Source organism: Ischnura elegans, chromosome 4 (genome assembly GCF_921293095.1).
Source record: "Ischnura elegans chromosome 4, ioIscEleg1.1, whole genome shotgun sequence".
Classification (NCBI taxonomy): domain Eukaryota; kingdom Metazoa; phylum Arthropoda; class Insecta; order Odonata; family Coenagrionidae; genus Ischnura; species Ischnura elegans.
The window spans coordinates 65400057-65427359 of NC_060249.1; the positions used below are offsets into that span (position 1 = coordinate 65400057).

Sequence of the window (27303 nt, forward strand, 5' to 3'; positions counted from 1 at the left end):
TGCCAGGTCAGGTTCAACAAGGTGTGTGCACATTTAGATACCATGAATAGAATTTGCCAAGTGAGAAGCTTCATTCAAGGATTTACACTGTACATACATTGTTTAACTAGAGCTTCACTGAGACATGGCATCATACAGGAGCTTCATTAGCCATAACAGTTGTACATGTCTATAATGAGATGTACACAGTTGATGTAAGTGCAGGTAATTGGTATTGCAATGAAGACTAGAGTATACATATTCAAGGTATGGTAAGGGACACTTCTGCATTAATGCAAAATATTGCAATATACTTCAGGAATAAGGGCAGGGATAATAACAAATAATTTAGTGAAAAAATGTCAGTATAATAACTGCATCAAAGAAAAAAAGAAAGAATAATACAGATATTATTTTTTTTTATTTGTGCCCGACATTAGTGAGCTTTATGAATAACTCAGATTGTTCATTGTGTAACTCTAATTTTGCAGACGTGGAGGTATTTCATGGAACGGAAATTCATAACCTACTAGCTCTCAAGGGTAAGACCAAAAACAGGAATGGCATACCATACACTTTTTTATGCATTATTGTGAATTTAATGGCAATACATTTCCAATTTTTCCAAGAAAAGGGTAAATTTTAAAATGTTTAGAAGTGGACTTGAGCAAAAACTAGTGTTCACATGAATGGCCATAAAATGTCATAAATTTTTCTGAAACACTATCTAATAGCCAACTTTATTAGTACATATTGGATTCTGCCATCCTGAAGGAACTCACATTTGATCACACTTGACTGGCGTAGTTTCAAAAACTGATAATGGAAGACGAGTAGAAAGGAAACGGCAATAAAAAGTAAAGTTACAGTTTTGATAATAATTCAAATATTTAGCTAAAAAATCATGTATGTACATAGTAACTGACATTAATTAATAACTTGGGCCCAAATACCCAAAAGATACAAAAAAAGTATGGTAAGCGAAAATCCAATTAATTCATAAATAAGCAGAAATTTCTTGTAAAATTATGTTAAGGCCATATTTTCCTTAAAAAATTAAATATCATCAACAAAACTTCTCCATCAGTGGTCAACAAGTAATGTGACTGTGTTAAGCAACTAACCACGCAGCAAGATATAAACACAAACTTATGCACCCACACAATTCACATTCAAATATTTTACATTCTGGAAAAATATCTGAACAAAAAAAGGATTTTCTAATACAAGGAAAACCTAGGTAACCTTATCACTAAAAGCACTACTAAGATAGAATATACTACTCCTACGGCTGTGTTTACTCATACCCAATCATGAAAGAAAAAAATTTGGACAATTTAGACTCCATGGGCAAAAGATTACAAAAACATAAAAATGAAAAGTTAAATGGCTATTTTTTTCTAAGTAAATTATTAAAAAAAAATCAATGATAAGTATATCACCAAAAATTTTCAAATAATTATTCTTAATACATATACTTATTCCAAGGAATGTCTTACACCTGAACAAATTAGCCATTTTTACCTTTGAAGTAAAATTGTTTTTGTCCAATCAAGCTTGAAATATATTTTTACATTTTCATAGAAATAAATGAGACAAAAATAGACTGTATTTTTCCATTTCCAGTTTAAATTTTTGCAAAGAAATCATGAAAACTTAAACAAACTCTAAATGCAACATTTTATCCATAAAAATAAAGCGATGGAAATACAAAGTATGGACTCGCAATTACAAATTTCTTGGTCGAAAGCAAGATGAAACAGATAGGATGTGGACATGTTAAAAACCATGTAAAAATGCATTAGAATTGATCAAATTTCAATCCCAACTACCTGTTGCGACATGACCATTACGTGAAACAAAGAAGCAAAACTGCAAGCCAGGTACAGCATTATTAGAACAAAGTTGAAAATTGATCAAAAAGAGACAAGCAGCTAAAAACAAAAGAAATATAACTGAAATGAAAAAAATGAGTAACAGATACAGAAGAAGGAGAAGAAGTAGAGGAAAATAGTAAAATCAAGTGCACCGTAAGCCTTAAAGATAAGTTTTTACAGGCAGAGCACTGATTTAAATGCAAAATTTAAATGATAATTAGTAGTGATTGCATTCCTCGAATTATGATTACAGATTAAATGACAATTAGCAGACTTTGAAATAAAATAAAACCAACCTGGACTACTAAGGCCAGAAGCACTGGACCCTATGTTAGGGGAAGAACAATGACAAGAATAAGTAATTGATTCGATTCCAATTGAATTCCTTCTTTTCATAGGCTGTGTCATGTTTTTAAACATAATCATAGTGGTGATCATACACTAAAACACCATATTAAGATCTTCATACTCTATAATGCATACAGGATATTAGATGTAAAAACCCAACATTTGTTTTGAGTTGGCTATTTCGTTGTTGTCTACATGTAATCATTTGATATTTTCAATCAAGCAAAATAAATAAATTAATTTGAAAGCTTAATAAGTAATCAAAGAAATAATAATATTTTTTAACTCCTCTTTAATCATTTTAATACACCAAAAAAACGATAAATAAGATTGTTCTTAGATCTAATTTTCCCACAAGATGATTTTCATCCAACATTTTGAACAGAGGAGAGATTATTTTCCACCAGACGTATATCATCTTGATAAAATACACTGACCAAATCCACTCAATCCGTAGGCATGAAATGGAAGGAAAATCCTTCCAAAATGTCTGAAACAATATTGAAAATTTTCCGACTCAAAGAGAATAACTTTAAATGAAGAGAGTCCCAAGATAAGCCTCCTGAAAATCAAGCTTTTATTAAAGAGACCCATAAGAGTACAAAGTGGGTACCTATATAGTCATCCCCTACCCTGCATTTCTGCCTCTTCAAAAGCAACCTAAATTACGTTCAAATCCACTATGTACACAGGATGCTTTAGAAAGCTCACTCCTGGTACCTGCTAGTAGCCACTGACGGATCCAGGATAGGGATCAGGGGGGATCAGAGAGGGGCCTCCCAGTAATAGTGGAGGCCCAAACAAAATTACCATTTTATCTAGCGTAAATTGGATACACCAAGGGGGGGCTATAGCCCTTCTCACAATCCACCACTGCCACTAGCATAATATTCCAGTTTGAGGAGCTAGATGTCTGCACTATGGCAAGCCTATGATGTAAAATTTTGTTAGTAAGATCTCAAAAATTGCCGCGAAAACAATACCCTTAGAGCAGACAAAAAATTGTAGACGTATATGTAGCACTGTAGCTTATGTAGCACTGTAATCCAACAAACTAGCACTTTGCCTGAATTGTATCCTGATTGAGAGGCTAAAATTGCCATTTACCCAAACACACCCATTTAAACATTGATGAATGTAAGCATGAAATTAAATCCTCATTCAAATTGAGTTTTTTTAAAACTATACACTTACAATGCAATAAGCTATAAATTAGTGTAAATAAAAAAATAAACCCCAGTTCCCATGATATGGGTTTTAGGCAAAAAACAACTGTAGAAAAGGACTTATTAATCTATATTAAGAAAAACTTTTGAAGAAAATCAATGAAAATTATTGCAATAAGAGAATGATGCATAGTGAATTTTAAATTTTAATGCATATACCCCTGAAAAAAATCATACATTAAAAGCAGGTCCTATATAAATAATTTAAATGATGCATTGAAGTCACTCCACATTTGTGCCAAACTAAGTCAAACTGTCACAGTTCAAGTCAGCCTGCATGATTGCAAAAGCTCTATCATGAATGTTCTTGCTGAATGAAATGTGACACATAAATGTTAATAGTTATTCATTAATAGAATATGGTAGTTGCATTTTATAATAATTTGTTGCAATTTTTAAAGTTTCTAAATAGAATGACTACATCTGCAGGAGCCTTTCTTCAAATTTGAATTACATAGTTCACTGTCTGATCAATGGAAGAAAAAACATATTAAACAGCCCAGACGGCACAGAATCCTCCGTATCTAATTCGTATGCAGATAGTATCCATTGACTACCGCTCCATCGCTTTTCGTCAATGGATACTATCTGCATACGAATTAGATACAGAGGATTCTGTGCCGTCTGGGAGGGACCTGAGATTCTCTTCTTTTATTATCTACCCGTAACATCCATGACAACTTCAGGGTTTCATTACTTAAGTTCTGTCCAAGGGTCAGATTACAAATGTGTATGGGTAGGAAAATAGAACATAATTGGCATTCACGATAGGCTTCATGCACCATTGAAAATTATTAATGAAATGGATGTAATAATAGACATGCAATTGCTGATACAGAGTATTTGTAAAGTCATGTTAATAACTATGAAATATGTTTGCCTGCAGTTAGGACTACACTCTGGACTAAAATGGTTCAAGAGTATGAAAAAAAACCCAAGCATATACACTAAAATTAAAGAAATAAGATAGGTACATACAAAGGGATTATACAAATGAATACATACATAGTACATAATTGTAATAACATAAAAATACAGGAAAGAAAGAGAAATTGCCCTAAATTGCTTATCTTTGTAATGAAGTCCACCTAAAATTGAAGTCCTTCAGTGAAAAATGCCTGATTGAGAGTCTATAAAGTAGTTACTATGCATAAAATGTAGGTAATCTATTCCTAAGAAAGAATAAAAAGACAACTAAATATTATTCATCATCACATCATGATGAAACGTAATACACGCACAGTCTAAAGAATGACAGTAACCCAAAAATGCTTTAATATCAATGAACAAATGCAATACAGAAAAAATATCACTAAAATATTATGCTAAATATATTTTCGATAGATAAAAACTATGATTTTATGTGACGGACAGGCACCACCAGAAAAATTATTAAATATGCCGAAGTAGATATTTTATTCTCCATACATTCATGTGTAATTATTACTTCAGTTTGATAGATACCCCTGAAAATACTTGACTGAATATACAGAGCCACAAAGGTTAGTTCGATAGGCTAGGGGAAGTATATCAAATACTAGCTAAAACATATTCAGAATAAATCAGTTGTTCCTTGGTTACAACATTGAAAGTACATGGATCTTATTTGATCATATTTCAAAGAAAATTATGCCAAAAAGTTTATTTCAAATGATTTTTAAATATCCTGGATCCTCACTCTATCTCCCCACCTTGACAAGTTCCTAGAATCACTCTTAATATATACGAGGCATGTTTTTAAAGTAAGTACCGTTTTGGCATAAAAAAACAACAAGTAAATTTATTCCAAAAATAATTTATTCACTTGAAAGGCCAGACTTTACTCTACTTTTCTACATAATTCCCATTACTATTGAGGCATTTATCGTATCTTGGGACCAGCTTTTGTATGCCATCGTCAAAGAAGCTTGCCGCCTGATTAGACAACCACTGCTTCATATTCATCACCAAATCAGCGAAGTGTATGGTGAAAACATTATGAGTGATGGAATGGTGCGGAAATGGGTTAGGGCCTTTAAAGATGGCCGCACAAACATTCATGACGAGGAACGAAGTGGGAGACCTTCAGTCATTACCGATGAACTGATTCAAAAAGTGGACTGTAATGTGAAAGAGAACAGACGATTCACAATTCCATCCTTAGCTGAAAAGTTTCCTGCAGTTTCAAGAAGTGTTCTTTACGAAATTGTGTCCGAAAGTTTAAATTATCGGAAATTGTGTTCACGCTGGGTGCCAAAAATGACGAAGTGAAAACGACTGTGAAGCAGTGGTTGTCTAATCAGGTGGCAAGCTTCTTTGACGATAGCATACAAAAGCTGGTCCCAAGATACGATAAATGCCTCAATAGTAATGGGAATTATGTAGAAAAGTAGAGTAAAGTATGGCCTTTCAAGTGAATAAATTATTTTTGGAATAAATTTACTTGTTGTTTTATGTCAAAACGGTACTTACTTTAAAAACACGCCTCGTATTATATACATGCATATTGCTTGGATACTTACTGCTGTAGACCTCCAAAATCGAAGTATGCAAATAAATAGAGTTAGCTATTTGGGTGCAATTTAGAGCAACAAAAACAAAATAGCAGCTTCCACTGACAGGCTAAGGGTAAAAACGTACATATACAAACATATTCCTGGTAGACATTTGAAATAAACGGAAAACTTAAGCGGAGGAAAACAATAGGTATATAAAATCAAATTAACAGACTTATGAGCTCAGATTTGCAAGATGAAGTGGAGTTATGCTTTGGGAAATGAGTGACAAATGAAGAAAAAAAGTCAACTGGCAAGGCATGTACAAAATCGCATGGTTTAAATACTGAAAAGAATGGACAAACAGTACAAGGAAAGATGGTGGCAGCAAGGTCATAAAAATGTACAGAGCAAAATCCTGTTCACTTCGAGGATATGTAAAAAAAAAGAAAAAATAATAAGAAATATAAAAATAAAAAATTTATCTTTACTTTCAACTTTTGATAATTATGTGCATAAGGAATCAATATAGCTATTACATATACATAACCTAGTAATGCGTACAAGGATACTCTACAGTGATATTGAGGCATTCAAGGTAATGAGGTCATATTAAGCCATTTTATCATAAAATGTCAGGGATGGTATTAACTATAGCCACTTAAAAGCATTCCTCCTCCCTTATTATATCACTAGGACCTTTTAATGAGCTCTTGGCCTCAATTTCTCAAATTTTCAGAGCATTTATTGAGTTTGTTAGATGCTTCCCAAGGTTAAAGTAAGTTGAATGATAAGCAGAAAGCTATTGTATCAGCCCTATTCCACAGTGGTTTACAGATATATTCCAGTTAACTATCTAATGTCCGGTAATTTCTGCAAGGATATATTGTTATCAACATATGTTTTCTTCAAGTAGATGGCTATCAAATAAAATTTCAGCCAATGAGTGGGTTAATGGAAAATAGTGTCCCCTTCAAAGCATGAAGCGTGCATAATTCAATCAATTGCCTTTTTTCTAGCACATAGCGCCTGTGATTATTTTCAGTTTCACAATTGGATACCCAATCAAAAATGTGGCTGTCACTCACAATTTAGAATTAGAACATTAAAATGAGAATATACTAGTTGCTTTCAACACAACTATATGCGATAAAGCCATTTTATGAGAAACTCATTAAGAATTACAATGAGACAATTTCTAGCGAGTATGTTGTTGCTCTACAATATTACAATGAAAATTTCAAGAGCAGGGCCACATTACTTCTACATATGTACTTTGCACTAATGTCACTATAATCTAAGACTAATGAGAAGAAGTTGACCCCTTCAGTGATACTCTGACTGATGGAAAAAAACTGGAGAGGAATATAAATAGAAATAATTTCAATATATAAATATTTAAATTCTAGTTTTTCTATCAAATGTAAAACTGCATCTACAATGTAAAACCTTAATAGAGAGATAATACTGAAAACATACAATAAATACCAGAGACAAACTTAAAACAGACACACAAAAACATACAACACCAGTATTATAAAATATTAATGTATTTACCTGCTGGGGACACAGCTTGAAGGTTGGGTCCATTGGCACCAGTCATAGCTGCCAATGTTACAAGATTTTGCATGCTCATTGGATTTACATCTGGAAGAGTAAAAGCATTTGCTACTGCAAAGGGAAGAGTAAAGGCCATTAAAAGGCCAAATCAGAATAAATGACAAGAAAAATCACCAACATAAAAAAGCCATGTACAAATTTACAACATAAAACTATGAATGAAACACAGTGCATGCTACAAATATATAAAATTAAGGTGATGGTCAAATTAGACATTTAGTTTACAGTACAAAAGCACTACCAACAATTTTTATGCCTCCCCCACCTGCAATAGGCCAACACCCAAAATAAAAGCTAAAAACACATCAATTTGTTAAAAAATACACATTTTTTACTGGTGCTACAGTAACTGTGAATGTATATTGCATTTGTTAAAATGTATAGACATAATGGTTGAAAGAATGACAAAAATATACAAAAACTCTCGTGAAAGAAGCAAGGAAAGTTACTCACTCGGATTGCCCACTGAAAGATTCGCTAACGTCGCTAATCCTTGGAGATTGGCAGTACTAATGTCATTAGCAGAATTCCCAGTCGATCCCGTTAAATTCAATCCCGTCGCATTCTGCAGAGCAGCTAAGTTTTGTAAACCTGAAAATTTTCAATTGCAACCATTTTAAAGAATATTTTGTTGGGAATGATTCAATATTGCATGTAAACATAAGATGATTCAGGATAAATTGAATGGAAGAAGCAGATACTTTGTGGAGATCGATTATAAGATATGACATGATACTGCTTCGCACTTTTCCACATAAAACTTTATTTCACCTGAGTCAACATTTTTCACTGCATAATGCTGCAGTGAAGTGAAACTTGTAGACTCAGGTGAAATAAAGCTTTATGCGGAAAAGTTGAAAGTAGAATCACTTCATATCTTATGATTTACGATGGTTGGATCAGAAACTTGTGATCCAAATACGCGGTAATAGCAGGTTAAACCAGATTATGAAATTGGATCAAAATTCACTGAAGAACATCAGCTCTTGATCCAGAATTTTACGCTAATACTTTAAAGAAATAATCGTTCTTTAAGAGAAAGAAAAAAACCTGATTCTCTTTCCACATGAAAGACGCATTAGGATGCTTCTAATCCTGTGATGTTTTTTTTAGTTGCAAAGATTTAATGCAAAAATGTTTTAAAATTTTTATCCCAAGTATCAAGGTGGCCTCAGATTTTTTATGTCTTTGACAAAGTTTAAATACCGTATATGCCTGAATATTGTTCCCCTTTTTTCCAAAAATGCCCATGGTAAAAGTAAAGGGGGGGACTATATTCAATAGCATTTTCTTAACTTTTCCCGAAACTGAAGCCTCAAAATTAGGGGGGGGGACTATATTCAGAGGGGGACTATATTCGGAGAAATACGGTATATACCAACTGCTTAAGAATTAAGCTGCTAGAGGGTAGTTTCCTTCATCAAAGAAAACGAAAGGCATTGATTTCGATTCGTTACCCACCATTAGTGTATTCATTATATACAAATTATTTGGTTTTAGAAATCCCCGTTTAGACGAATGCTAATGGTCAATTTCAACCTCATTTGGAAAAGGTCAGATTGGCACCCATGCGATGCCACTCCACGTGACGTCACAGGGACCTAGATTCTATACGAGTAGGTAGGAGTTTTACATCATCTGAGATTACCAATGCATGCAAGAGGCACAGAGCTCAGGGAAACATTTCTTAATAGTCACCGATTAAAATTGCCTATGGTCGGAAAGTTTCCTTTGTTTGATAGGGTATTAATAATCCTTATTTAAGCCAAGCACTACTTGATAGCAGGTTACTCTGCTACCTGCTAGCAACCTACATCTTATCAGCGCTCATAGCCTCGCACCAAGATGGCCTCACATGGCAGCAGCTGGAACCAGAATGAGTTCATATGGGCTTTTCCCAGCATTCATACCTAGCCGTCGCATTTTTGCCCGCTTGAAAATTTTCACTATTCATTTAATCGCGAAAAATAGATATCGTCATTTAAAAATCTAAAAGGGTGAAATATGTTCTCCAGGAGTAATAATCTTTCGATTTAGGCAATTAAAAAAAAAAGGAAACCACCCTATTCCTAATTCAATGATTTTCTTAGACCGCATATGCTTAAGCATATGTACTTGGGTTTATTACCGATTCCTAAGGTTTGTATATGATCCAGTATGTACATAGTTAGTTTAGCATTTTTTGCGGTAAATGAATAGGAGATGCAGAGGCTACAATGATTGAAATCATCAGCCTCATTATATGAATCGCCAGTGCTCACTGGTATTTTAAAAATAGCTATTCATAGCTTCTCATGCTGTTTTTATGCCTTGTAAGTTTATGTCATGTCATGTACCACACCAACAACTTTCCACACCTTTTTCTGTGACAGATATACTCACTTTGATTTTGTAACACTCATAACTTGAAATACATGCAACGTATCAAAAACACTCAAAGGAGTACCTTCATCCATTTAATGAATACATACAATGTATTTCTCCAAATATAACCCCTCCTCAAATGGCTGAATACCATGAAGTGCATTTAACTCTAACCTATTTTAAGGGTATTTATAAGTGCTAATAATAAAAAATGAAACCAATGGCATTAGCATGACTTACTTGCATTGTTGGCCACACCCTGTGAAGCAGCAGCCGCCTGCAGCTGCTGTACGGACAGTCCTCCCATTCCCATCAATTGCTGCATACTACTTAATGAGGAAAGACTATTTTGCCCACTGTTCTGCATCTGCTGGAGTAACTGCAATGATGAGGGAAGGCAATTCTGAGGATTGCCCTATTTGAAGTGGATCAAGATACATGATTTTTAACCACACCACAATCGATGTGGCAACAGTGAATGAGAACAAGTAACTAGACAACTAATTCTGATCAAGAGGATAAAAAATTTCTTTCTTGCTTTCCACACAGAGATAAAATTGTTGGAAAGCTTTGGCAATACTGGACATGAACCACAAAGCACTAATTCCATCGGAAGTGATAAATACTCAACCCCTAAAAAACAGTAGATGAACTTTATCAGTTTTAAGTACAACTGAGCAAATAATGCGCAAAAATAGTAGTAACATGTGGGCAGAGGAAAAAGGAGTTGCAACTGACAGGCCCAAAATAATTAAAGCGAAACGCAGGAAAAAGTGAAGCCTTGGATGGTAAAGATGGGATTTTAGATTACTTGAATCTACATGAATAACCACAGTTGTTTACAACAGGTTATAACCAGTAAATCCATACACAAAATTTTCATCACACTGGCATTGGAAGGCCTTGAAAAAATAAAAAAATACGTAATTGCTTCATTTTGTTTTTTAGCATATGTTTTTCAAATCTAAGTAAGCTTTTTTTGAGACAGAAAACTGCAGGGAAAACATAAACATGGAAGTGAACTAATTAAACTAAGAGTATCTGAAATTAACCTTTTTCAGTACGATCAAATGACAGAAAATACATGTCAAAATACTCAAATACACTTCCATGAATATGGGAATCATTAGAGAATCAACATAGGTTTGTAACCTTTGATTTCATAATACGAAATGATAATGTCACAGGTAATGAAGTTAAAATGACATTTGTGAACTGAGACTTAAAAGATGTCAAAATAAATTTGATAGAACAGAACAAAACCTTCTTGAAATATAGAGTACAGCAATCATGGAGTATATTTTCCTCAAAACTCACCGACAAATACTGTGGCCCCACATTAACACCAGCCAAATTCCACATATTGGCTTGCAATTGTTGCAGTCTTTTCTGATCTTTCTCCTTTTGTGTGTCAGCAAACTTCACCACTAAGGGTGAGGAACAGCCCTACAACAAAAGGCATGACGAATTAGAGAAGCATCAATTCTTAATGTGTGAAAATAGTTTCTAAGTTAGACTTGCGATCTCTCAAACAAATCCAGAAATATGGACAAATAAAATGATATATGTATGTCTTAAAATGGGCTCAGTACCGCAGCATAAAGAGTTAAGCTTGAAAAGTAACACAGTAACTGATTCATTACCTTTGTACGAATACAGTGTGTAATAAAGCATTTCTGAAAATAAAGCTTTAGTATGGAATGTATCAATGCAATTTTGACATTTTATTCCCCTTGTGGCTTTGAAACCAGCAGTTGTATGCATATTCTATTTGATTCTACATATTATGTCACTCTGTATTAATAAATGCATTGTTATATAATGTTTTCATTTGTAGATATAAGAATAATTTTAGCTGATTTTTATGAGACATATCTTTCTATTTGGGGTCAGAAACTTTAAGCAGAAACAACTAACCCAGTTAGATTTTTAACCTCGAGTTTGTTGAACAGATTCAAACATGAGTTAGAAAATTAACAGACCATTTAATGCATATCTATTAACCAAAGGTCATTGAAACAAGGAATGAATGACCTTAAATTGATACAAAGGTTCCATTATCTCCTACGAAAAATAGTGTACCAGAGAGGAATTAAATCATAGCCTCAGAAAATTTTAATAGCTCGAGATTAGATTTTGCTTTAATAGTGACAATTTTATTTTATTGGTAATTTAAATTCTTAAAATAATTTATGTGGGTTAACTTATTCCTTATAAATCCAATTGGAATTTATACCATCGCTTAAAGTCATATTTATGCTCCCCTTATTTCATAAAAATGTGAATTAATCATTATTAGAATTGATCACTTTCAGTATAATTTGGACAAGAAAATGTGCGTCTCAGTAAATATTATGATCCTCTCTACGCACTATCCTCAATACTATTTTATCCATCAACTAAAATATCCCAGCTGGCGAGAGATGATGTATGAATAATCCCAAACCCAAAGTTGCTGGGTGCCAGAAGTATTATACGTAATCATGAGGAGCTTTGAAATGAAATTTTTGCATATTGAGGGTCACATACTACCTCTCATCGAGCTATTCTCATTAACTATATGTACAAGGAGGAAACTCCCAGCCAGAGAGTTAGCTAGAAATTGCTTAGGAGGAGCTTGGGAGGTATGTGGATTGCCTAAACATTGTTATTCTAGATTTGCGAAAAATGGCGTATTATGGTATTTTTCAGTCACATCTATCATATGGCATCATTTTCTGGGGATCCTCTTCTAGTTTTAAAAAGGTGTTTGCAATGAAAAAGAGATGCATTAGATACATAGCTAAAATACAGGGGGAAGGGAAGAGGCGGAAACCCCTAAGCCTCCCTACTGGCTATGTGCCTGACCACAGCCTTACATTGTTCTAACCCAATGCTTATACTTCATCTGACAATTGTGAAAATATCATTTGAGGATTCAAGGGTAAAAGAGATCCCTGCCCCAAAATCCATGAGGAAAAGGTTTTTGCTAAGGCTAATAATTTAAAACTTTCAAACCGAGCATTTTCAAAATAATTTATCTCCCAGGCAGTGGACCTCTGTCAAAAAAATACAATCTTTGACCCTCAAAGGAGCTAAAACTCTAAATTAGCTCTAAATTAACCATTTGAACTTTGCCTTTACAACCCGGAAGTGACTCCCCAAAATTCGTCTCAATCTCACTCAGATAAACCATTAAAGAAGCAAATGTGATACCCAAAAATGTGGAATCCAAAATTTTATTGGGAAGGAGTAAAAATTAGTTAGACTCTGAGGTAAACTAATCTGATAAAAATCCTCCATACTGAATGCATACAATAAATGAATCATTTGAGCCCAGTATACATAAAAGAAAGATGACACCATGAGTCTTATGACCATTGAAATTTTTATTGACATCAATAGTTGCATTATGAGATGATTTATATTTCCATGACCCAATAAAATTAAATAAATACTTTGAATATCAGCGGACATGGTAATTTTATGCATACTTTGTTACATGGGTTAAGTACGACATATCATTGCATGTAAAGTAAGCAATGACATATTGCAAAAGAATACAAACAGGTTCAACAAAAAGAACTTTAAAGAAAGCATTTGTTATAGAAACATGACAGATTTCTGAGAAGCACAAATATAATTACATTTACGTCATAACAAATAAAGCAACCAAAGAGTTTCTGGCACCCAGCACAGAATTATTGTACTAGTACATAGCATTAGCTATTACTGGCACAATGTGTACAAAAAGACATTCTATAAGTACAATAAAATAAGAGGTAGATCCAGAATGACAAAAAGGTTTTAATTGTACACGGGAATTGACATACAGAGGGTAAAAATGACAACTACTAACTGAACTGAGGAATGGTAGTGCATGGATGATAGAACCGTACCAATATTTATGTGGGAACCTTTCATTATCTGATGAAAAGTAGATATGATGATAGGACAGTGAATAGTGGTTTGATTAGTTGTTAGGAGAAAAGAGCTCATTCTAAATAAGCTTAAGCTTCCCTATAGTGCAGTAATTACTTAGAGGAAGGCAGAATACCTATTTATTTACTAATCAAACAACTATTTTATCGTATGCATCTTCATAGTTCACGATGATATAAAACTAAATGCAGCATGAAAATCTCACTCCATTTCAATGACATTATATAGGTACCCTTAATTTTGCCAATATATACCAAAACCACTTACTTCCATAGTCTTGGAATGGTGCATTCCCTTGATAGCATTGATGGCACATTGCTTGGAAGAGTAAGTAACAAAGGCACAGCCTGTACCAAAGAAAAAGAGGAAGGGTTCAAAATGTAATTTAAGTACTCTCCAACATCTATCCTCATCAAATACTGGAGATGATAAATTTTCTTCTCCTATTACCAATTCACAGCTAAATTTCGAAAAAAAGGAGTTAAATTTACGGTGAACCCTGACCATCAAGGTTTTTAATTAGCACAACATCTGTGAAAGAATAATAAGCAATGGAAAAACTTTTCAATGTATAACAGGAATAAAAATATGTATTGGAAGTTAAGAAGAACAAATAAAGGGAGAGGACTATTAAAAAACATCATTTAGGCAAGTGGCAATCAGTCTTCAAACATGCGTGTGATGGCTGCATACCATCAAACGCCTCAGAAGTAAATAAAAATGACTTTAAAATGCAATGTCAAAATTAAATAGATATCAACTTGAATTTCAGTTGATCAGTAGAACAGCATGAAAGAAAATCCTTTGCATGACCCAAGAAAATTTGGCTGAGAGAAATAAGTAATGCATTAACATTCCCTTAATAGTTAATATTTTTAGTATCTTAGCACTAAATGATGAAAATTAATCTATTACTTCAATGATTGTTTAAGGCTCAAAGCATTTGCTAGTAAAATTTCTGGTGCGCATAGCATATCTATGACATGCACTGCTAACCAATGGTATACCTTTTCCTGAGTTTAATAGAAACTAAGGGAGTACTATAACTAGCATTAAGGTGAAATGTGGAGTATAGGGATTTCAGGTGATGAAAATGGAATGTTGAAAAATTTTCCGAGAAATAGAGACATTTCTTGTCAAAACAAAAAAATTGATTAGAAGGATATCTACCAATACCATGGCACTATAAAATCTTTAGGTCTAATCAGTGAGCTCAAATTATTTCAAAGCCTTGAAAACCGATATAGGTGGAGAAAAAGGCTTTGACACGATTATTATGCTATTATGCGTAAGGAAAGATAATCTCTAAGAGTTAGAAAAACTACTGTATTAAAACAGTAAAGCAGTGAAATGAATTATGGAAACATGCATGATAAGGTGAAATTAATCAATTCGGGTGGTTATAAATTACTTTTAAAATGAGAGAAAACCACTTTTACTATACAAGACATACTATTACATACAATTCAACTATTTTAAACCACTTTATGCTTTAGAAAATCTTGCAACTGTATAATAAACATAATAAATCCACTTAAATCAAGTAATTCCATTACTTAGTATAAAAATAAACTTAAAAAAATAGCAGAACATCTTATATTTATTCGATTTATCCCATGTTATTGTTATAGTAAGATTAACATAGCTTCACCTTATTATCCCTTCCGTGACTGTGCCAAGAAAACTTACATGAATGATTGCGTAGGGTATCTCAGGTACCCCATTTATAATTCATAAATTATATGATGTATTTCAGTCTTTCCTGTAATTCAACACCATGCTCTAACAGCTGTGCTGGGTAACTCAGTTACCCCACCAATAAAAATTAAAGTTTTCAAAAACAGTTCAAATGTAAAAATATCATTCATTGCCTAAATAATGATATAGTGGTTGATGTAAAAACACAAAAAATATCAAAGGGTTACTTAAACTGAGTTACCCCGCACAGTCATGGAAAGGTTAAGTAGATATTAATAGATTGGCTATTCATATGTTAGCTAAGATTATGAAAGCTATAGTAATTAAAATTCCTCAAGCAAATATTATCAATTATCTACCCTATTTTTACCACCTTTATACTTTAATGAAATGGTCTACTGGTAATGGCAGGTTTAATACGAACACAACAAATACATTTCTCTAATGACCCCCTCTTGCACCCATACCTTGTGTACACGGTCTAACATCACCTTCAACAATTTTCTCTCCTTGTCCTCCGTGTCTGAACTTCCTTCCTTTTCCTCACCATCCATTTCACCTTCTCCATTCCAGCATCTCTATCCCAAATTGAATTTGGTCTACTTTTATCCCGAAAATCTCTATACTCCGTATCAGACACTCTGACTCTTCACTAGCCTTTTCTTCACACCTGTACACAATGATCCTGCCAAATACCCTTACAAATGAATCAGTTTTTCCCTAATACTTAAAATCTTAACCGTATTCAAGTATACTTCAAGTATAACAACGAGTCTCTGATCCCTAGCTCTGGGAGATTTACAAAACTGAATAACTTTGGCTTCCTTTTATTTTATTTCCTTTCATTTTGCTTCCACTTTTTTCTGAAGGTACCTATCCCATCAGTGCCTAAAAGTCTTTCGTTGACTAGCTAAACAACCCCATATCATCCTCTAACCCATTTAACAAAAATGAATTCCCCTAGTTTAATGCCAACATCTAACTCTTCTTGCACGTCCCCTTCTATCTCTTTGGCATACTCAATAAAAAGCAAAGGTGAAAGCTGACACCAACGTCTAACCCCTGGCCTATGCCTACACAATGTCATTCTCCACAAACCACCCTTCACTTGCACTATCAGAGCCAATTTTCAGATGACTGATAAGGCAATAATAATCCCTTATGCACTACAATAAGCTCCTAGAGATTTAAAGTAGACAAGGATGCTTTGAAAGAAGGATCAGATAAAATGCTGATAATATTCGACAAACATGAATCAATGAAGAATTAAAATAAAACATATTTCCTATGGATGCTTAAGGAAAATGAATAATTATTTATCTAATTACCCTGCACCATATTCACTTGAATAATAGGTAATGTAAATTTCACACAATCAACAGACTTTTATTTTTTATTGGAATGAAATTTTTAATTAAATTGCACATGGTGGCTGTTTAACTATGATTAAAATTAAAATATGAGATCCAATTTTTTTGCCACAAAGCAAAACACACACAGTTCTTTGACGAACTCATTTATAAATTTACTACAATTTTACTCATTTAATTATTACTTATTACATATTAATTAATACTCATTAGTATTTTAGAAACTGATAATGATTTTTATTGATTATGTATCTAAATTGATGTGTCCTATAGTTGTATTTTGTGCACAACCTACAGATCTCTGGACAAATAAAAATATTGTTATTATTACTCAGCAGAATTGGAAAAAGGACTTACAAGCTGTCTATCAGTGAATAGGTTGCCACAAAATGTATCATTTAACTTATTATATCAACTTCAGTATTATGCACATTCCAAAATAATGAAAGAGGGATACATTGATTGACTTATGTAATAATCTTCATGTTAAGGGCTCTTAGAAGAATATCTTGAGGCAATTCAAGCAAAACTGTAAAAAAATCAATGACTAAGAAGCTACATCTAAACCTTGAGCACCAATTTTAGCACAGCAATTCATATATTATACAGTAATATAGTAATGAAAGGCTTGAGGAGCCAATTCAGGTAGGTAGTAAGGTTAAATATCTCTAATAAAGTTTTCAGTAGGTTTGGGCCAATCTATATAGTAACATTAGATTATCCAGTATTCCACTTCACTATTTACATAATGTACTTACACACAACAACTATTAAGCTAACAAGATATTTGTTTCTATAATTAATTTAAAATTTAAAATTCATGAGAAATTTTCTTGATCGAGAAAAAGTCAATCAACAGAAGGAGTATGAAGTAATTATTTGTCTGAGAATTAATTGTGTAAAGTCTTCTCAGGGTAAATGAAAATCCTTGTATTTCCTTAACTGAGCTTTTGAAGAGATAATGGGGAAAAATTTAATGCTAGCAAAAAATGTCTCAGAATTCACCCGTTCTCCTCAGGCCAGGACAGACACCAAAGTTTGGGTAAACCTCATTTAGAAATAAGAAGACAATCGTGCATCGCATCCAAGAAGTAAACTATAAAATTGTAACGGTTTTGAATGCTTGAAATAATTAAAAATTTAGAATAAAAATTCATAATATGGTAGTCCTTCGCATATGTAAAGAGGATATTAACTGTAGTCATAGCAATATTTCTTCATACGAAGGAAAATTTTTTAAAAGTTGTAATTTTAAAGTTAAAAATTCATCCGTTTGGATATGCAACCAACATTACACACAGGGCACTTTCATTCTTGCTATTGCTTCCATCTCTGTGAGCTTTCCGTGACTGCTATCGGTACGAAAATATGGTCAGCATAATTATATCTCAACCACAATTTAAATGGAATCAATTTGACCAAGAATTATTCACACTGCGAGAAATAAGGCATCAAAAATTTATTAATTACGATTCAGAGGGGCATTAGAAAAATTGAAATTAAAAACAGAATTCGAATTTATTTAAGTTGCGAAGTTTAAATCCTTACGGTTAGGCTGAGTACTACTAGGCTCGCAGCAAAATCTCATTGAAACACCACTGCACACGGGTGTCAAAGGTTTTCGGGAATTAAAATTAATTTGGAGGTGGTTACCGAATACAGCGTCCACAACGGCCATTGGTAACCTTAAGATTTCCTCATCATTTGAATAATTTTGCTTTGAATGAGACATTGGGGAAACGTGAGGTGCTCAGGAAATTAAAAGGCTAACAGATGTTGTAATTCCGGTAATCCGAAGAATATTTACAAAATCATTCAAATGCAATTTATAAGACGTAATTTATATTTTCCGACAAAAATGTGGAATTACGTAGCAAAATTTATAAAAAATATTATTTTTATCTACAACAAGGTAATTCTAAATATAGTGAAAACATTATTCCAAATAAATTTAATTAATACACAACATTCATTATCCGATAACAGCTAGTGCATACTTAAGTAGTAGTGTATCCAAGACCCAAAATTTAAAGTAATACGATCAAGCCTCTATTTAACAGCGATTAAAATTATTTCATACTTCTCTGAGCATAAAAGGATATTCACATTCCTAAGGAGAAGATACCTTCAAGGAGGTAGTAATATGTATGAAGTTATTTATTCCAATCATTTGTGAAGATATTTAGCCCAGTAATTTGTAATTTTCTATAAATTATTCAGCTTTGAATAGTAGTAACACTTACCTAATACTAGAAAAATTACATTTATAGTGTAGGAAATTAAATATGCACTATGACAGTGCATTAATCTAAATAATATTTGTCTTAAAATAATAAGATATTTTTTTACAGAAAATTTGGAAACTGATAATCAGCATTACCAATTATGGTTAAAAAATTAAAAGTTGTGCAATATTAATTCAAAAGGACTCCTAATGGGAAGAAATTGATGCATAGAAAAATATCACTTGCCTATGTGATAAAGATTTTTCCCAGCTAAATATTTAAGTTATTTAAAACAACATACGGCTTTGAAAACTTATAAAAACATGAATAAAGGGAGTAAAATCTATGAAAACTAAGAAAATGCTAGCTGAAAATCTAAAGCAAATATTTAACATTAACATTAGTGCACAAAAAGTTGGAGAGAGGATTTTCTTTACACGTAAAGGGGTATACAGCCAAAATCACACAGGTTAATTACTATTTACATTAATTAGTTGAGTGTGATGGAATTTAGGTTAATACTACCCCAACTTACATGCAATATATGTCTCCACGTAAGTAGTCAACATTCCATTTCATAGAAGGGAGTGGAAGCACACATAAATTCAAGATTTTCACATAATTGTGTCCGAAAATAGGTAATTCACATTGAGACAAACATTTAACTGCTACATAAAAACAGATCAAATAAAACAAATGGTTGACATGAATAGCCAAATTCAATCACTCACCTTTGCTTTGGCCGCTAGTGTCCCTTAGAACGGTACACTCCTCTATTGTCCCAAATGGTCCAAATAGTGTACGTACATCATTTTCCGTACACTTTTTGGAAAGCATCCCCACAAATAATTTCCGTTCTGAAAACAATCAGAGAGAAAAGCTATTAATAAAAAATATGATATGTTTGCACCTTATAGATTACGTAAAATGCTACGGAAAAGGTATATAGATGAAATTTTCACCATTCAAATTCAATGAAAAGGTCTACTTAAAATAGATAGCCTCAACAGAGGGAAATGATTAAAGAAATCCAGGGTGTTTCCGCTGACAACATACCTGAGCAGGGAGATTAGGCATGCGCAATGAAAACCCTCAGTAACTCATCGAGGTAATATTGACCAGTGATGTGATGTAACGAAGTAAAAGTAATTGAATAACAATTAAAGATTACATCATCGGTATTTTTACTGGTGATCGATACATTAATAAAAGTAATTTGAACTCGTCATCGACTCCAAATCTCTTGCAAGTAGTCGTTGAAAATCTTTACATTTTAGTTATCAAAAGTGAAAATTTGAATTCCACGCGCGCTGATAGTAAGGCAGTTCCACCTACATTACAAAACCTAAACCCTAAAAGCCTAAACCAAAAATTTCAATTATTATTTTTAATCATTGTTCTTTAACTGCATCGAAAAATTGGGGGTCAGAGGATAGGTTCCCCTAGGCACGTTGCCTCCTCACCGATTGTTAAGGCCGTTTTACACGGGGCACGGAATTGCGCAGGTTAGAGCTGAATTAATTTCTAAAATGGCGTGGAATTGCGCGAATGCATGAACGAAATTAGAACCGGGGCTATTTTGCCGTCTCGCATCCACGCATTATCGCGTGTTCTCACAATTCACCGCTTTACACGACGCAATTTTGATTGCGCCTTCGCACGTACGTCAGATTGCGCAATTCCGTGTACCGTGTAAAACGGCCTTTACACTGGCAATCGCCACAAAAGGGATACAAAAAATTACGGGGAGAGGGACTGAAGCCTTTGAAGCCCCTGAAGACCCCCCATGGCTACGTGCTAGCCTTTAGCGTTATACGCTGGCGGCCCTGATTCCGCAAATCGTTCGAATTTTCAATCTAACTCTTCGCGCCCATCCGATATTCCATCCCAAGCCGGCTTCCCCATTCGATCGGCCGCTATGAATGTTGCACAAGGCCGACGCCTTGGACAGGTACGAAAACCCGTTCCACGACCAAACAGCTGAGTCTCCTTCAAGGGACGACCCAGCGCCGGCAATTGCGTCACCCATGGAGAACACGCACGAGCTCGGTTGCGCCAGGTCATGCGTGATACTACTGCGATTGCATCACCGAAGGAAAACCTGCTCGCCTGAGTCACCGCTCAATCAAGCCGCCCTCCAGAAATTAAGAGTACACATCCCTCCCTCACGACTGGTAGTATTGTCTTATTTCGTGATGTAGCAATGATTTTAACGTTATCACCCGGAAAATTTCAGGATATAAAGAATATACCTATGTAAACATTTTCCTGTAGCTTGAACATAAAAAAATTACATCTGATAACATACTGAGGAAATATTTTAAAATTTGCGACGTATAGACATGCTGACCAAGGTCTCCTTCACATTCGCCAAACTAAAAAAAAAAACTCATATCGATCAGCTTTCAATCACCTTGATAATGACCGCGATACATCGACTCATTAATCATTCCAAAAATTCGGAGGATGGCGGCATTAATTGAGAACACAAGGTAACGCTTAAAATTATAAGAATCATTACGGTGATTTAGGCCAGAGTGCTCTAAGTAATTGACGGCGGACGCAATTTTCACCTCCTTTTCATCACAGGATCATTCCCCTTATCCTACCGGCAAACTTAGTTTAGCTCCATTTACCCCTGTCACCTGTTGCTGGCATCAGCTTGATCGCCCCCTCCACGCTGTCTCGGCGATACCTACTGCTCCACAGACTAAGTTTTCATGCGGCCAGTTAGTGATCGCTAGCAACCGTATATTTCGTTCCAAACCTCATACTTGATTTCGATTTCAAACGATAATCCAGGAACTACTCCAACAGAGTGAATCTCAAGAACTTAAAAGAACAAGTTCATCACAGGTGGAGACGTTGTTTTCAATAATAAAAAATCATAATTACTTTACACTATCTACCTCTGCTCGAAAACACTTCTTCTCCGTTCAATATGGAGCTGGCAGTGGACCACAAGTGGTTCGCATCAGTCACCAATTCGTGGAGCATCTTCCTTTTCCTTAAACTTGCGGAAGCAAAGGCTTTTCTCGAATAGCATCTAAAGAATCTACCAATAAAGTTCCGTCATTCCAAATTACATGCCTTTAAGTATTAAAGAATGGCAATTTTTAACAAAACCAAATAAAGCAGTCTCAACCTGTTGCTCACACGTTTCCCGTTGTAATATGTTGCTATAAACATATAAAGGTTGCTATGAAAAAAAATGAATGTCGATATTCGCTCGAAAATCGTTCCGTAGAGAGATTGGAGAGGATTGGAAGAGATTGGAAGCTACAATTATGTATCTGTAAAAGTCTTCGAATGTAAAAAAACACGGAAAGATATGACGTAAAACCATGCAGTTCGTTGTACAAGATGTAAAACAGAATGGAGCGCAAAATAAATAAATTACAGATGATTTTATCACTATATTCAAAATAATATACCGTACATTACAGTGGCGCAGCGAGGGGGGTTTTGGGGGATAAACCCCCCCCCCCCAGAGCTCTGAGAAATTTTTAAATTTTTTAGTTTAATCCATTTTACTTATTTGGATCAGTATTACTTATATAATAGCGTTAGGATTAATCAAATATCCCTCAGAAAGCCGTAAAACTAGCCATTTTGAACCATTATTCTTAAAATTTTTCGGGAGGAGGGCCTTCGCAACTCATGCTTACCCTGGTGGGTATGCAATACCACCACACCCGTAAGTATTAGGTGCGCCTAAAACCCCCCCTAGCTTTTATTCCTATAGCTCCGCTCCTGGTACATTATACTCGTAGTATAATGCGTTAGTGCACTGATCCGGAGTGGAGTTCTCGCAAGAAATTCTCCGCTCCGGAGTGGAACACCTCGTTCCCAGTGTCGTCACTCAGCTCCGGAGCGGAGCACAACGTAATTGAACTGCTCCGCTCCGACATTGGAGCCAGAGCATAGCGGAGCGGAGGAGCGCTCCAGGTTCCTGCATTATACCATCAGCCACACTATCCATTCAATGGTCTGTCAATAACGTTAATTACCTATAACAGAAAAATCAAAGAAACAAAAGATGTTACACATTAACTCACATTAACGTTCAAATAAACGGAAATGCCCATCAGAAATCGCATGATATTGTAAAAGCTATATACGCTATTGAGAAAACTATAATTTCTCGATTTTATCCTTTGTCTTCGATAATTATCCTACCAAAGCCAAAAAATATTTGATAGTTGTAACTATGACTACATTTTCAGTTACAATTTTATTTAAAGGACACCTAAACTTCCAAGTCAACCGCAAAATATTGTAACCTGCCGAATTGCGTTTAAAGATGCTTACTGGAAAGGCGGATGCTGGAATTTTACGGACCCAATAGGGCGATTTTTCCTGATTTCTGGACTACTACTCAAGCCTCAGAGTAAGGATGGGGGAGAGTGCGCTTTGGCTACTGCGCATGTAGTCAAGATCCCGCATATACAGCATATACATCCCACACTTCCCACAATTCTTCCCACAAGGGATTCCCGCACTACTTCCCACGATCACGTGGTAACCATGTTGACTACAAGAATCTGCTACTGCGCAGCCTGAAAGCGCCCTCTACCCCAATCCTTACTCTGAGACTCAAGCTTACCGTGATCATAACAACTTTATGAATCACAAGTAACCATGGAGCTATTTTAATATTATTCATTAAGTACTCCTGTTTTATTGCGGAATATTATTCTCGATAAGTAAGTCTCACGCGGGTCATGTGCCAATCAAAGTTATTAAGGATCTCAGCTAGCCGATAGAGAAATCCCGGTACCCTGCGATCCATCTGGTACATGTAATCAGTAAGCAGCTGGGTTTGAAACTGGGGGAAAAGGGATTCTCATCTGAAGTCCCATTAGTCGAGGGGGAACAGCTGTGAGAACTCGAAAAACGACTCCTACCCAACAGAAAACAGTTACCCATTCGCTTATTCTTGGTGTAGTGGAAGTCGTTCATTCCGAAAAGTTACATTTCATGATAAAAAAAAACATGCCAAAAGCTCATGAAAATGATGCTAACGACTTCTTCCCTCTGTCTATTGCATTGGTGTAGTTAGGGAGGCTCTGGTCCCCACACAAGGCTCGCACCCCAAAAAAAACTTTTGCGACGACGCTTTATACGGTAACAAATCATCATCATATCATAATAAATTAGGCTCAATTTAAGTTCTGAGAAGGTTAAATTAAAAAATATTTCCACGGAAAAATATCCCCTGCTGAAGTGAGGATTCACTACAGGGGGGTTCATTCTGTAGGGTGGGTGGTCCACGGGTCGTCCCATTCGCCCAACCGAAATCCCCGACCACGCCCTTGCTGAGGTGATAACACACGGCTTCTCATTAAATCACCCCATTTGACTTGCCGGGTGCGTCAAGTAGACAGCATGGCCGCCGAGCGAACGCGTCGAGGGGCGGGAAGGAATGACCATACGGCGCGCGGTTACACTACAGAATAGATGCCTTTCCGCGAAAGAGGTGGGAAGCGGGGACGTAAAATGGAATAAGAAACAGCTCGTGGGTGGGGCCGTTTGAAAGGAAAGCCCCCCGTCCAATCCTCCATCCGCCGGATGGTCGAATGGTGAAGGAAGTGAAGCCGGCACAAGCCCAGCTGGGTTATTTATACTTGTTCATTGGAGAGGGATGACTTCTGTCTATATATAATTGACTGGGCCAGCGGAGTAGATGGTTTCTTGGCTCGCCGTTCGACAGCGGAACAAAGAAGCGCCTTCGCGTGTGAGAACGGGGAGGCAAAGGTGAGGGTGGATGGAGAAAGATTAGTCGGTGGCGAAAGGAATGCATTCCGTCATTGAGCTGAGTTTAGAAAAAATCACGAGATCACCGCGGGAAGAAAATAAGTCAGCCATTTCCTTATCAGGGAGAAGAAACGCAGTATAACGTTTACACTCAACAAGAGAATGCTACGTGGAATGCGTTCCTTCGTCTCGACGTTCATTCAGACGACATTCGACGTCTCCTTAAACGCGTCACTAATTTAACCTTTCTGCGGTTTTTGCAGCAGTCAAAGACGGTGCTTCCTGGATTACGCTTTCCAAGCGCATGCATACCTTTCTATGGGCCATTATAAAACTAATGTATTTGAATGGGATTGGTGCCAAAAAACAAACATACAACTCGGCGGAAAGGTGGCGGACTATTCGCCAACCCACCCACCTTAATTTAAATAACACAAATGTTTACAGAGAAATCTACACCAAATAGGTGCCGTTCTAATTTGGTCCTCTTGCAATGGAAAATTGAATTTTGAGAGAAAGTCACGGCGAGGTAATGAATTAGAAACAAACTCCACAGTGCAACCTTAAAAATAACCAGGAAAATTTTCAGATAGAAATTATCAATCACCTATAATGAGGAATTATTAATCATGAAAACCGAGACATGATAGCTTACCTGGCAGTTCACGGGATAATAAGCACAAAAACATGACAACAAGGCAATAAAACGCGATAAACGCTAGTAATTAATCCATGACCCGTCAAATAAAATCCAATTATGGAATGATGATCGAGCTCTTCGCACAAGTCTCAAATTAGGAGCCACACACATCTTTTTCTAGTACCACGCCACAAATTAGCAAGTCCAACGGATTGGCTTCGGAGAAGGAAACGTAATCTTGGCTTCGCTAAGACAGCGTTTCACTGAGCGCGTCTGGGGAAGAGAGCAATAGAGCTATTAAGGGGTCGGCAAACTGAAAGCGACGGCAGAGCTAAACTCGTGCCTCGCGACAAAAGATATTCGAGACCCAAGCATTTGTTTTGGTTAAGAGGCGATTCTATGACGAGGACATCATAATGTTGCATAAAATATACTGATACTGCAATGTTAGGACTATTATACCATTCACTATACGCTTCGAAATTCAAGGGATGTATTGGTATGAATACCTATTAGCTATTTCTATGCTAAAATAATAAGAAGTCCGGCATTATGGTCTTACATTATGTTCTTGGGTACCTGGAAGGACAGGTTGATGATATAAATAGCTACGTTCATAAGGAATAATTACTTTTACCATTAATCAAGAGAGAAACATAAAAAGCGGCATAAATTATTTTCCTGTAACGTTATGTATATTATATCCATCACTCTAAGGCTTGGCTCTTGATCAGGGAAGGTAGATATGGCGATTTTGCTAGTATATATTTCACAAAATTGTTAAATAAATAATGCTCCATTCATGGTAAATTAATGAAGTAACCACACTATCAGAGAGCAACATGTCTCTCCAGCTAGTTACGGCAGACGGAAGAGGAGGGGCGGGAGGGTTACTGGCCAAAAATGATAATCATTAACGTGTCACTCAACACAAGTACTTATTCCACCAGCTTAATCTATTTAATAAGCCACGACTTTTCTTCCTTAAAGTTTTCCTCAGGAGATCCAGCCGATACCCGTTTCGTTGAGAGGTATAGCCTACCCCGAGATGTAGCGAACCCACAAAAAAGAAAGACTTTAATCCACCTCCTCGTTTTCGGATATCAAATCGCCGAGGAAGGAATATCCTGAGTGCAAACATACACGAGAGCCAATTTCGGAAATTGCACATAAGATAAAGACTGAAATGGCCAAATCCGAGATCACCTGATGGGTCCTTGCTGTTACGCCATATGTAATAATCCATATTACGTGTTTCCATTATTATTTACACATCATGTTATTCATTTCATATGTTTTCATGTTTGCTTCAATTAGAAATTTCATTTTACGCAAATTTAATACTCATGAAAAGAGAGAAAAATGGAAAGAGAACCTTAAAAAATCTATCAATTAAATTATTTGATGACTATTGACATTTCCCATACTGAATAATGAAGTTGGGGCGCCAATGCTGAGATGCGCTGAATTTTAGACCTGCGCACGCAGGAAAGGAAACTACGGTCTTGAAGACGCCTCTCGAGTGGCTATGAAGGTTTGGAAACTTAGGTTATGCATTTCTATTCCGGTATTTTCCGACAGCTGTGACTAAATGGATGAATAAGGGTGAAGGCCGCCGGCGTACCCTCCCCGATCTCAGCATTGTCTGCTTAGAGTACTACGCAGCCACCTTTAGCGCTCCCGCATACATTTATCCTTACGGGATATCACTGAAGATACGAGAGTATATTATCGGTCATTTTAGTGGTACGCCTGAAGCCTAGCTGGGAGACGAGGCGACGAAGGCGAAAACGCACGGCGAGAG

The 27303-nt window shown here is 35.5% G+C and overlaps 1 protein-coding gene across 30 annotated transcripts in view; it reads right to left on the minus strand.

Moving 5' to 3' along the window:
- LOC124157624 (CUGBP Elav-like family member 2) overlaps nt 1–27303 on the minus strand; it is a 1414326-nt gene that overhangs the window by 20835 nt on the left and 1366188 nt on the right. For 13 of the 30 annotated variants that reach the window (XM_046532526.1, XM_046532525.1, XM_046532510.1 and 10 more), the window contains 7 exons: nt 19834–19959; nt 14077–14156; nt 11206–11334; nt 10129–10303; nt 7978–8115; nt 7462–7575; nt 2153–2182 (listed from right to left, as the gene is read on the minus strand). In XM_046532526.1, coding sequence (XP_046388482.1) covers nt 2153–2182; nt 7462–7575; nt 7978–8115; nt 10129–10303; nt 11206–11334; nt 14077–14156; nt 19834–19959 — 792 coding nt within the window. The remainder of the gene's footprint in view (nt 1–2152; nt 2183–7461; nt 7576–7977; nt 8116–10128; nt 10304–11205; nt 11335–14076; nt 14157–19833; nt 19960–27303) is intronic. The other 17 variants (XM_046532513.1, XM_046532514.1, XM_046532512.1 and 14 more) reach the window with 5 other exon arrangements.